This window comes from Protopterus annectens, chromosome 7.part0, assembly GCF_019279795.1.
Source record: "Protopterus annectens isolate FY-2018-M chromosome 7.part0, PAN1.0, whole genome shotgun sequence".
NCBI lineage: Eukaryota > Metazoa > Chordata > Ceratodontiformes > Protopteridae > Protopterus > Protopterus annectens.
In genome coordinates, this window is record NC_056739.1 from 85600822 (window position 1) to 85614320 (window position 13499).

Below are 13499 nucleotides of genomic sequence, written 5' to 3' on the forward strand. Positions count from 1 at the left end.
TCTCCTGTACTTCCTCATTCCACCACCAGGTTTCCTTGTCCTCCTTCCTCTTTCCAGATGTCACACCAAGCACCTTTCTAGCCATCTCCCTTACTAGCTCTGCTGTAGTTACCCAGCTATTTGGCAACTCTTCACTGCCACCCAGTGCCTGATCTCTTCCCTGAACTCCACCTCACAATTACCCTTTTTCAATTTCCACCATTTGATCTTTGGTGTTGCTCTCACACTCCTCTTCTTGACCACCAATGTCATCCTACAAACCACCATCCTATGCTGCCTAACTCCATTTCCCCTGCCACCACTTTACAGTCTCCAATCTCCTTCAGACTGGCCCTTCTACACAAGAAATAATCCACCTGTGTGCATCTTCCTCCACTCTTGTATGTCACACTATGCTGCTCCCTCTTGTTAAAATACATATTCAACACAGCCATGTCCATCCTTTTCGCAAAATCCACCACCATCTGACCGTCTGCATTCTTTGCTTACCTACCCATCACTTCCTCATCCCTTCTGTTCCCTTCACCAACATGCCCACTGAAATCTGCTTTAATCACCACTCTCACCCTTGGGTACAGTCATCACCACTTCATCCAACTCTCTCCAAACTCTCTCTCATATCCATCGCATACCCAACTTGTGGAGCATATGCACTAACATTCATCATTACACCATCAATTTCCAGCTTCATAAACATCACTAACACTCCACCTCCAGAACACTCTTAGCATGCTGTTCCTTCAGGATAACTCCTACGTCATTTCTTCTCCCATCCACACCATGATAAAAACAATATGAACCTGCCTCCGATACACCTAGCCTTGGCTCCCCTTCCATCTGGTCTCTTGCACACACAATATACCAACCTTCCTTCTGTTCATCATATCTAGCTCTCTCCCTATACCAGTCATACTGCCAACATCCAAAGTTCCCACCCTCACTACCACAGTCCTAGCCTTTGCCTGCCTTCGGGCATGCCTTCCCCCCTCTTCTCCTCCTTTGGTCAACAGTAGCCCAATTTTCCACTAGCACCCGGTTGGCCAACAGTACTGCTGGTGGCCATTGTTAACCCGGGCCTCGACCGATCCGGTATGTAGATCTGTACTGTTGTCCGCGTGTATGATTTGGCACACCAGATGCCTTTCCTGACGCAACCCTCCCCATTTATCCAGGCTTGGGACTGGCACAAAGAAATGCACTGGCTTGTGCATCTCCAGTGGCTGGGTTGCGGTCAGAGAATTCTGTACAGCTAACATTTCTTTTTGATTGATATGCATTTGATAAGCATTTGACTCTGGTTCCATTTGCCCTGAATGCACTGCTCTGCCAAGTGAGCCCCCCCCCCCCCATGCATAGTCTGATGCGTCTGTTAGGGTTTGAGCAGCAGGGGGTAGAGTGAATGGCAGTCCCTTGTTTTGGTGGGAGGTCTCTGCCCACCAAAGCAACTTTGTCTTTATACAAGGAATGACAGGAATAATCGATTCCAGGTCCTGAGAATGTTGACACCATAGGCTTTTTAGATACCATTGTAGTTTCCTCATATGCAGTCTTGCATATGGAATTAGTAGAATGCAAGAGGCCATGAACCCCAGGGCTTGCAGTATTTTCCTTGCAGATAGTTGGGTCTTTGTGGCCAGTAGTTTGAAGTAGACTGTCAAACTTGTTTCTCTGGCGCGAAATAGGCCATCTGAGAAGTTGTATTCAAGCTTGCTCCCAGGAATACAATTTGTTGGCAGGGTACTAGCTGTGATTTCTTTTCGTTTGTGGTGTATCCCAGTGAGGTTAGCAGTTTCTTTACAAATGCCAGATGATTACAAGTCCTGGCTTTCTGCCTGAATTAGACAATCGTCCAGGTATGAGTATATCTGAATGTTTCCTTGCCTGCAGAATGCAATGACTGGAGCTAGGCAGATAAGCCAAAGGGCAGTGCAGAGAACTGCTAGTGCATGTAGCCTGCTCTGAAGCATTGGTATTTTCTGCAAGATTCCCTTATTGGGATGTGCAGGTAAGCTTCCTTTAAATCCAGTGTTGCCAACCAGGCACTGTTGCCTAGCATGGGAAGCAGCTGATGAAGAGTTAGCATTTTGAATTTTGGTATTACCCAAAAGGTTGTTAGACAGGGCCAGGATAGGACACCAGAAATAGTCTTTTCTGGGTACCAGGAAAAGTCTAGAGTAAAAACCTTGTCCCCATTCCTCTTCTGGGACAGGTTGAATAGCCCCGATACTAAAGTTTGTTCCTTAAGCCAAGCATGCCTTCTAAGTACAGACCCGGTGATAGCAGCCCTGCACGATGCCTCTAAGGAATCAAAACCACACTGCAAAGTATGTTTACCATCTTGTTCAGCAGAATGCATTGAATTCTGTAATTCTTTATTTTTAGCACAGTCAGGAATCAAGGAAAACACAGAAACAAAACACTAACAGTGCAGGCATGGGGGCAAGCCCCCCCTGCATCCCCCACAAACCCTCTACTTAAATATACCAACTCAGAGACCACACTTCAGTGCAGAAAAGGGAAATTCTCCCCATCTGCACAGTACGGTGCTGTTGAAAGTCCATCTTCGAGCACTCAAAATTTCGAACGTTTGGTCTCGACCATGCAACGTTCGAAATTTTGAGCATTCGAAGATTTGACAGGTACCCTCTGTAATACCAGTCAGGTTTCCTGGGAGCCGGAGGTAAAATGTCTGGGGCCAGGCTAGATTCCAAGAAGGCATAATCTACAATTTCCAGTACAGGAGGGACAGCTAAAGGCCTGTGTTGAGGTAGGAGTAAGAAGCAAGTCAGAGTAATCCTGGCTTTCCCAGCGGAAATGCTCCCCAAGAGTATGCAAAGTTTCACCAAAAGAGAAATCTTCTGGTGGGGAAGCAGGGGGAAAGGAGTCCTCTGCATCAGAATCTTCATAGGTAGATAAGGGCAAATCCTGATCAGAGGAAACTAAAATGTCAGAATCCTGATCAGAAGGAAAATCCGTTCTAGGTCTCTTAAGAGGGAAAAGGGTGGCTTCCCCTGATTAGAGTAATAAGGTCTTCAGCCATTCTTATCATTTGTTTTTTGGGCATAGGGGCCTGACCAAACGGTCTAGGCATCGGTTTTCTAGGTGTGGATCGAGTTTTAGGCCTTGAAGATGGCATTGGTTTGATATGCAAGTCAGTAGGCCTGAATACACCCCTCAGAAGCCGGTGCCTGCACAGCGGCTCCAGACCCATCCAAGGTAGAGACATCGGCAGGTTCCATAGTCAAAGAAGCATCTCGCGGCATACTGGACTCCGAATGGGTCTCAGTAGAGGCCTGCGAATCTGAAGTAGCAGGTATCAGGCAATGCGAAAGCGCCTCACTGAGTACCGGCGAACTGGCAACTAGCTTACTGGAAGTGTCGTTGGCAGCTTTGGACCTGTGCGGTCTCTGTCTTTACCTTTTTTTTGGAATGTCGGTAGTCAGGTGGCTTACTGAAGCCATTTCTGGATAATTGAACAGAGTACCAAAATAGTTAGATGCGAAAAATGAACAGACGACGAACAGAGGATTGAATAAGGCCCAAAACAGACAATGAGGTACGTCGTGGTCTGGGCCTAAGCAAGGAATGCAGTACGAATGAAAATCTTTGAGGTATTTGCTTTCCACAAGTAATACAATTGTTACTGACATCGGTTTACAGCAAGAAAAAGGATTCCCAATGGGGTACTTAGCTTTTATGAAGACTTTGGATCTGAAACTCAAAAATGAAAATTTCAGGAGTCGGCCGACCGGCACTTGCAATCTGCTTCGGGTACCGCACGGCAAGAAAGACTGATGTAATGGCGTCGGATGCATGCTTTATACCCCGGACTACTTGACATCATGGAAAAAGAGACAGCAACCGACGCAGGACCCAAGACGTTGATAAGCAGGGCGACTGAGGGCTACCTGCAAGCAGATAACCCAAATGTAATGACTGCAAAAGTGAAACACGAAGAACATTTATTTTATACTGAGAATAGCTTGACATCCTAGGGACTAGGCATCCTCTGTGCAGACGGATGGATACGGAGTTCTAGAAATTGGGTTGAATGTCCTGTCAACTCTGCACCAGAAGGCCCAGTAGTCATGCCTGCTGCAGCAGTGATCTAAATGATAATCACTGCAGCATCCGGCATTAATGAAATCATTTAATTTTAAGTAGCAATTAACTTTACTCGGGTCCTGTGGATCAATACAATTGCAAATTGCATAATGCTTTACAAAAGTAACCATACTATTAATTTTGTTGTCAGCACCCACCACCCTTGTGTAGTAGTTAATTTTACGTTTTCTGCAAATACCACTGCTACTGAGAAGGCTAGGTCTGCTTCTGCTAAAAGCTATCTTTTGTTTCATAACTTCTTGTACCACAAATGAAAGTGCAACTCACCTTATGCTCTTGAAAAGAACAGATGCTGAATAACTGGCAAACTCCATCTTAGCCCACAATAATTCATGAACTTCTTACAACTGGTTTGTTTTTCACCTGTAAAATGCCTAAGGTTTATTCCCCGGCTACACGTAGGAATCTAACACTGTACTTTCCAGGCTTCTTGTCCAGTTCTGCAAGCATATTTCTTCACTTCTGACACCACAGAGGGTGTGTAGAGCAGTTAAATATGGTATAAATAACGGGGATGTGGCCTACATTCAGACTGAACTCTGTACAACAGATGTGTGCCTCATGCCATGCAGCTTCCTGCAAACAGCTGATTGGCATTTAAAGATATATAGCCCATAACTTAACAGCAACATGCTGAACATATGCAAGATGGGAAAACCATAACAGGAGTACATAAGTGAGCTAAAGAATGCAGGGATAAACAAATAATGAAAATTAGTAAAAGGTTGGGACATGGAGAAGGCTAGACTAGGAGACTTGGAAGTACAAAGTGCATATTATGCACACAGTAAAAGCCAACAAAAATCACAAGTAGCACTTCAAGAAGCAGAGTAGAGTTAAATGAAGAGTATGAAGGGGTACCATAAGGAGAACAGGATTTACAACGGCACAGATAACTGAAAAGGTTTTAAATGTTTTGCTAGGAGTGATCAGATATCAACTGGCAGCTCATTCTATAGTTTGGCGACATATGTAAGAGGGACTGATATTTAAAGTAAATGGACTACAGGAAATGAGGAAGCAATAATGCAGGTGCATTACAAAATAGAAATGTAATGCAAGTGCCTGAATACTAAAAAAACATAGCAAATAAAATGATATAAACCTCTTAATCAAAAATCATATGTAAGCTTACCTTGGGTGGCAATTTCAGAATATCTAAGCAGATCCTTCCTGCTGAATCAATGTTTGGATGATAGATTGGAGTCAGAAAATGTATCTTAGGGGGCTCAAAAGGGTACCTGGTTTAAGGAAAAAAAAAAACCCAATATAAACAAAAGGGAAAATGCTTGAAGTTCTTTTCTCAAAAACACCATGTTACAAGAAGGCATTTGATTTTCATCCCAACAGCTTTACATTCAGTAATAAACCAATCCAGCGCACACTGGAAAGAGTCAACTGAGGCCAACAGGACAAAAGCATCTATAAAACAAAGATGCAGCACTTCCATACCCCAACTGTAGGCCTTGTCTGCACCGTCACAGTTGTTCATACCAGAAAGATTCATTAAGGAATACTACACCCATTTATAAAAAAGTGCATATAGCTAGCAGTCCCTACCAGAACCAAGTATCATGAGAAATTCAGAAATAAAACCACCTCAGTGGTCCATTGACATAAATCAACTAAACAAAAGTAGTAAACAAGTTAAATTATTAAATAATTAAAAATTCCTATACTCAAGGATATCAAAAGCTTTGCAAAAGAAAAAAAAAACTGAAGAACACCATCATACCCACTAAACGAGCCCATGAACTTAGGCTGACCACTGAAGTCAGAGAATTATAAATCCTTTAGCTATGCTAGAAAAGTAAAAAAGAAAATATCCTAATTTCTCAAAACATACTCATAATGGAGCCTCCTATTCTGATGAAACTCACAGTGAGAATATACTTGAACAAATTTAGTTTTATACTCACTCCTGAAACTTCTATTCAAAGTCCCAAAATACCTCAATAGAGTTCAATGAAAGTGCTAACCAAGACCAAAAATGTATCCTCCATGGGAAAGGATTACATTAATTAAAGCAACCATGTATATTGTGTTAAACATACATTTGCACACACACCTCAAACTGCTTAGCTACCGGTTTTGTCCCAGTTGAGTGGTACACAGCAGTAGTAATGCCCCTCCATAAGGGTGGTCTTCCAAGTAATTACAAACAGCTTTACACGCCTGATCTGCAAAGCCATGGCATGTATTAAAAATTATCTGAAATTGTGATAGGGAAACCTATTTCCAAAAATCTGCTTTTGTAAAAGGGTAGATCTGTGTGTTCAATCTGGTAAATTTCTTTGAAAAAGAGATACATGGGCAATAGATAGTGGTCATGTAGCATACCTTGGCCTGCCTAACGCCTTTGACAATATTTCCCATGCTGCCATTATACAAAAGCTAAATGCCGTTCTATCCATGTGCGTTGATAGATAGCAAGTTGGCTGAAAGAACCTACACAGTGCACGTTACAGCTGCTTCATCAGAAATTATGAAAGTGACCAGTGGTTTCCCTCAGGAGTCAGTGCTGGGACTTCTCCTTTCTGGTATTTGCTTCTCAGACCTCCAAGTAGAGAGAAAAGACCTTTGACTAACAAAGCCTACAGGTAATTGCAAATTGGGGGTTAGGGTGTCAGACACCCAAATACACCACTGTGAACTGGCCCTGCTGAACACAGTGTACTAAAAATGGACAAACTAAATGCTAATCACTTGTGGAAGGCAAACCCTTCTCTCAGACTATCAAGACAATGCACATCTACAAAACGAAAATGTAGATGGATACCTAGCTGTATCTCGTGATCACAATGTAACAAAGATGGTCAGGAAATTAGCCAACTTTCAAATAATATCAAGGTCTAAAGATGTAAGAACTCTCATACTCCACATTGATCAGGCCAACTATCAAATAGAATGCCCTCTTATAGGTCCATAGGTGTTTACTAGGCTAACGACCACAAGGGCCTTTTTAAGCCTAACCATGCATCCCAAATCTCCGACAAGTTCTGGTACCCCTGGTAAGTGTAAGCAGGGGTATGGCAGTTGCAACATTTATAAGCAGGGGCTTGGAAGATGAAACATTTACAGGCTGCCTGTGCCCATCTGAGACACAGGTGCTAAACAGGGATGAATTTCCTGTTCTCCATCTAACTGTCCAAGTTGCACTTGAATTGGGTTAAGGAGGGACTCTGCTTCATGTGGATGGGGAGCCTATTCCAGAGAATGTGTAGTCTCTGTGATACATGCCCATCTCTCCAGCAGGTCCTAGTTACATCACAAACAAGGTTTTAAGTCTTTAGAATAGGCAATTCTGGTGAGGTTTGGTTTTACACATTTGCATGAGATGCATTTTATGCCAGGCATAGATTTCCCCTCAACAGCCTGTATGAGATGGGATACAGGGATAGTTGCACTCATCTTGGTTTACAATTGAAGACAAACAAGCGAGGTAGTTAGTTTATAAGCTTTATTGCACAAACATCAGGATGGATAGCAGCAGTACAAAATATAAACAAAATGATTAACAGACTACACAGACCTGCATGCTTACATCGACAGCTTACTACAAAATGGCAGTGAGGCTCGCACATGCTCAGTATTTACACGTGCAATGCCATGGAAATATTCTTAAAGGTATACATACATAATGATCTACATATTCCTTCTCTAATGAATTGCCCACAATAAAATGCCACCTGAAAAAAAGACATGCAGTTATGCAGACACTGAGAAATGCACAGTGCTCATGTCCAAGTTGCTGTGCATCTGGAACATGGTCTGGAAATGCGACCTGATCTAGTGATATAGCACTTAGAACTGGGTTTAGCAACAGGGAGTTTCAGAATTCTTCTCAGGAACAGCAAGTGGGTCTCACAGCAGCTAATGACTGGTGCCAAAGTTATGTCCGCAAGCTAAATGCAAAAAAATGCATCATACCATTCGGCAAAAACACCCCGTTGATTACCACATCAATGGCAACCCCCTAAGAACACAACATGAACCCAGTTGATTACCACATCAATGGCAACCCCCTAAGAACACAACCTGTGGTGAGAGACCTGGGCACTCAGGTTGATAACCTCACATTCGATCATCTTGTAGCGGCATTACCTCTCTATACTCCTCCCTTATTTGACCAATAATTGAGGTATAAATAGAAGTTATGTTCTTACCATAACGTTCCATGTTAGTTGTCTTCTTCTCGCCTTCTTCTTGCTGGATGGGTTCGGAGCCGACCTCGGCTCGACCGCCACTCTAAAAGCTCGAGAGTTGGTTCCACCGGCTCGAGGCTCCCCTTATATCCCACAATGCTAGGCGAGAGTTACCTCAGATCTCGTTTGTAAGCTAACCCAGCTTATATCAAAAACAGTAAAACTGTGAAACAGAATCCACCTCTAACAGCAGGAAGAAAAGGGGTGACCTATATCCTGAAACAAGAAAATATGCATAATAGCATATGACTAAGAAAGAGGTGGTAGAAAGAGAGGTCACGATCACAACTCCTCTAGGTCTGTCCAGGCCAGGGGGAAGGAGGGTGGGACGAAGAAGAAGGCGAGAAGAAGACAACTAACATGGAACGTTATGGTAAGAACATAACTTCTATATGTTAAGTTGTCTATCTCGCCTTCATTCTTGCTGGATGGGACCGCCCCTAGCACTTTGTCCCGGTGGCCTAACGGAAAAGACTCCTGAGAACAGTGGAACCAAAATTAGCTCTATGCCTAGAAGCTAAATCCAACTTATAATGGGAAATAAAAGTGTGAGGAGTAGCCCAAGTAGCCGCTGCACAAATGGTGTCAATAGGCAGTCTGTCTTGGAAGGCTAGAGAAGTAGCCAAAGCTCTGGTGGAATGGGCTTTAGGTTTATTAGGCAGTTTTGGTGTCTAATCTCATAAACAAGGGTAATCAGAGATGTTAGCCATCTGGATAAAGATACCTTTGAAACTGGAAGTCCCTTTCTGCTTTCCGCATAGGAGACAAACAGCTGATCAGATTTTCTGAATTGTTTCGTCCTGTCCAAGTAGTACCTTAATTGACGATGAACATCCAGGCAGTGTAATTTTTGTTCAGACCTATTTGAATACTCCGGGAAAAAGACAGGGAGGTCAATGCATTGGTTTAGATTTGATGTTGAAACCACCTTAGGCAAAAAGGACGGGTTAGTTCGAAGGAAACTCTGTCCTTATGGAACACAAGGTAAGGAGAACGACAACTGAGTGCTTGAAGTTCTGAAATTCTTCTAGCTGATGTGATAGCCACCAGAAAGAGAGTTTTCCATGATAATAACTTTAAGGAACATGAAGCTGCAGGTTCGAAAGGGGAAAGAATCAAAGAAGCAAGAACTAAATTTAGGTCCCAAGGAGAAGGAGGATTTCTTACAAGAGGTCTGAGAAGAAAAACTCCTTTCAAAAAGGCTTTGCAGAGTTTGTGGGACATTAGGGCAGATTCAGAAATACCCACATGGAAATTAGAAATAGCTGCCAATTGAACCTTAAGAGTAGATGGAGATGAACCTGCATGGAAGAGTTCAGCAAGAAAATCAAGGACTAGTTGGATGGAAGCGGAGAAAGGATCTATGTCCTTTCCTTGTGCCCAATATGAGAAGCGTTTCCACTTACTCAAATAAATCTTCGAGTGGAAGATTTATGGGAAGCTATCAAAATATCTCTAACAGAGTGAGATAATTGAGGAAGCCTGGCTACGGTTGGAAGTGGAGGAACCAAGCAGTGAGGTTCAGAGAGGGAGGGAGCGATGAAACTGACCCGACTGATGGATCAAAAGATCTGGAACTAGGTCCAGATTCCACGGTCGCTCAAAAGAAATCGATGTAGAAAGGGGAACCACACTTGTCGAGGCCAGTAAGGAGCAATGAGGATCAATGAGGCCTTCTGAGCGATAGCTTTCTGTATTACTTGAGAGATCAGTGGGAAAGGAGGAAATGCATACAGAAGTCCCCGGGCCAAACTTGGACTAGCGTCCCTGCTGGGTTGGCCTGGTAAAGGGAATAGAGTGAAGTATTCTCTGCACTTGCTGTTTTGGGGAGTAGCAAAAGATCGCAGCAAGGCTGACCCCACTTGAGAAATATCTCTCTCACTACAGAGTCTTTCAGAGACCACTCGTGAGGCATGAGAATAGCTCTGCTCAACTTGTCCGCAATGTGATTGGACTTCCGGGATGTGCGTTGCTATCAGAAAACGCTGAGAAGAAATCGCCCATTGCCACAGTCTGAGTGCTTCTCGACACAGGGGTATGATCTGGTTCCGCCTTGTTTGTTGATGTACCACACTACAGACATATTGTCTGTCTGGATTGCAATCGTTCCCAAGGGAAGAGAGTCTTGAAGGGCTTGCAACGCTAAAAGCACTGCTCTCATCTCCAGAACATTTATGTGCAAGTGGCATTCGCTTGGTTGCCATGTGCCCTGGACTGTCCTGCCCTGATAATGCCCCCCCCCACCCGATCAGGGAGGCATCCGTTGTCAGAGTAGCAACCGGAGGAGGTGGAACAAATGGTCTCCCCAACAGGAGCTGGGGGGAAGACATCCACCACATGAGATGCTTTTGCACGCTTGCGTGATCATAATGGTGTGAGACATTGGAAGTTCCTGGTATGACCATTGAGAAAAGAGCATCCACTGAAGGATCCGCATGTGGTATCTGGCCAATGGGAGGAGAGGTATGGCCGCTGCCATGATTCCCAACACCTTTAGAACTAACCTGGCTTTGGCTCTGTTGTTGTTGAGAAGAAGTGACACCAATTTTTGAATGTCTGATATCCTTTGGTTCGTTAGTGTTGCAGACATGTTTACAGTATCTAAATTTGCACCTATGTAGGTAATAGTACGACAAGGCGACAAAACAGACTTTTCGCAATTTATTGAGATACCCAGTTTTTGACAGACGAGAAAAGTGTAATCTCTGGCCATCAGAAGGAGATGCTTGGTGGGAGCTGTGAGGAGCCAGTCGTCCAAATATGGAAACACCTGGAATCCTTGTCGGCTCAGGTGAGAAGCTACCACTGCCATGCATTTGGTAAACACCGGGGCAGTGGTGAGACCAAAGGGCAGGGCCCTGAATTGAAAATGACTGGTTCCCAGCCTGAAGCGGAGGAATCTTCTGGAGCGCCTGTTCATTTTATGTGATAGTACGCTCCTGAAGGTCTATAGAGCACATCCAGTTTCCTTTTCCCAATAGGGGAAGAATGGATTGCAGCGTGACCATCCGAAATCTTGTTTTCTTGACCGATCTGTTCAAGATACTGAGATCCAAAATTGGTCTCCAGTCCCCTGTTTTCTTTGGAACTAAAAAGAACCTTGAGTAGATTCCGGATCCTTGTTGGTCTGCTGGCACTGGCTGAATAGCTCTTTTGAAAGCAGTTTTGAAATTTCCAAAGCTGCTATATCCCTTTGAGCGGTGAAACATCTGGAAGGGATTTTTTGACTGATTTGGAAAACGAAGAAAGGGGATGGAATAACCTTCGAAATGATGGACTGTACCCATTTGTCTTGTGTCAAGGATAGCCAGGCTTCTGGGTACAGTGACAATCTTCCCCGACTGCCTCCGAAGATGGGCAGTGGGCAACACCTCAGGGATGCTGAAAAGGCTTGTCAGGAAAGGCTTCCCGATTGCCCTGGTTCTGGACCCCCTGCCCCTAGGGCGACGTCTACCATTGTTATTCCCACCTCTGCCTCTGGTAGGAAAACGACTCTGTCGTCAGGCGAAGTCCCTTGAGATTGTTTACGGAACCACATCTTTCCACCCTTCTGGCCTTTGGGGTAAGGCCTAGAAGGAGTCGGAAAACGGACTCCGACGGCAGAAAGGGTCTTGCCATCAGTCTCGCACCTAGTCAGGGTTTCTTTCACTTGAGGACCAAAAAGAGATGATCCATCAAAGGGGAGTTCGTGAAAGACGCCTTGAAAGGTTCCGCAAAGTTGCATAGCCGCATCCAGGCGTGCCTACGTAAGGCTACCCCTGTTCCTGCGGCTCTGCTCGCTCCATCGGCCGCATAAGAGAGGAGGCGCATGGAGGAGTTGGAAATGGAATTAAGGATAGCTAGCTGCGTGTTCATTTTTCTTGGAACCCGCAGCTGTAGGGTCCTTCAACATCTCACTCGCTTCCTTGACCAAGTCCCTTTGAAGACGAGTGAAATGGCACAGGTAATTCAGCGAACGCATGGTAAAAGTCGCTGAGGAGAACATCCGCTTCCGCACTTATCCATGGACCTAGATTCCTTGTTAGGTGGATGGACAGGCACTGAAGGATCAGCCAGTTCCTTCTTTGTGGCGGCAGCTACCACCATAGCATCCACAGAAACTCCTTTTGATAAAAATTGCTTGTCTGATGGAGCTGTGATGAATTTGGAGGGTCTCCTGGGAGTGGGGTCCACTGAATCAGGAGCCGTCCATGCCTTTTTTGCAACCACCTGCATGAGGGGGTCAAGGGGGACACCCAGGAGGTGGAAGGACGAGAGCCAAACGCCTCAAGATACACAGATTCGTCCTCTGAAGGGTTGAGGGCTGGCCAATTTCCCTCTGTTTAAGGATCTCCAGAATGTCTGCAAATGAGACATCTTCAGAAGGGGAACGGGGAACCCTCAGAATCATCCAGATCTGTGTCCGACGTGATAGACTCAGGTGAGTCAATGTGCTTCCTCTTGCACTTCCTCTTCCGAGGGGCTCTTCTGCCAAATCAGGAGAGGCCTCGAAGAGGATGAAATCCCAAAGGGGACTCCTGAGGAGCTGGCTCTCTGCGGTCCGGGATGAGGGAGTGAGTCGACTTACCCTGAGGCAGCATAGAGGGAGGGGCTGACGGAGCCGACTGTGGAGTAGAGCCAGGCTCTAACACACTCCGCATGACCTCGAAAGCACCCCTGTCAGGCAGAGCCAGAGGTCCCCGCTCCGAGGAGCTAAGGACCCCTCGGCACCGACAGTGATGGCTCCGAAGCCAATGTCGGAGCTGAACTCACCAGCGCTGAAGCACCGAGAGGGAGAGGGGGGTCGGACAAGGGTCCGATGCCACTCACCCCCTCGGAGCCGACGAGGGAAGTCCGGCAGAGATTCCTCCACGGAAGAAAACGGAGCCGACGACGGAGCCGAAGACAATTGTCTCGGCCCGGCGACCACAGTCTCGGTTCCGACATTTACCCGGCTCCGAACTCAAAAGAGTCGAAGGAGGAAAGAGTTGATGGACGGGGCAGGCACCGACTGATGAGTCGGGCTCTGAAGCATCTGGGCAAGTGCCTCGGACTTAAGTAGTCGACTCACCACCCTCTGAAGGTCATGATCGGAAAGCCTCGATGACCTAGAGGAATGAGACCTTTGGCTCCGTTCAGACAGCAGGGGAGATCCTGGAGCCGAATGAACGGAGCCAAGAGAAGGTGACC

At 45.3% G+C, this 13499-nt stretch overlaps 1 protein-coding gene across 4 annotated transcripts in view; it reads right to left on the reverse strand.

Annotated features, from left to right (window-relative positions):
* Positions 1-13499, reverse strand: part of UBE2T (ubiquitin conjugating enzyme E2 T) — a 370592-nt gene that overhangs the window by 211419 nt on the left and 145674 nt on the right. For all 4 annotated transcript variants that reach the window (XM_044076503.1, XM_044076500.1, XM_044076501.1 and 1 more), the window contains exon 4: positions 5261-5366. In XM_044076503.1, coding sequence (XP_043932438.1) covers positions 5261-5366 — 106 coding nt within the window. The remainder of the gene's footprint in view (positions 1-5260; positions 5367-13499) is intronic.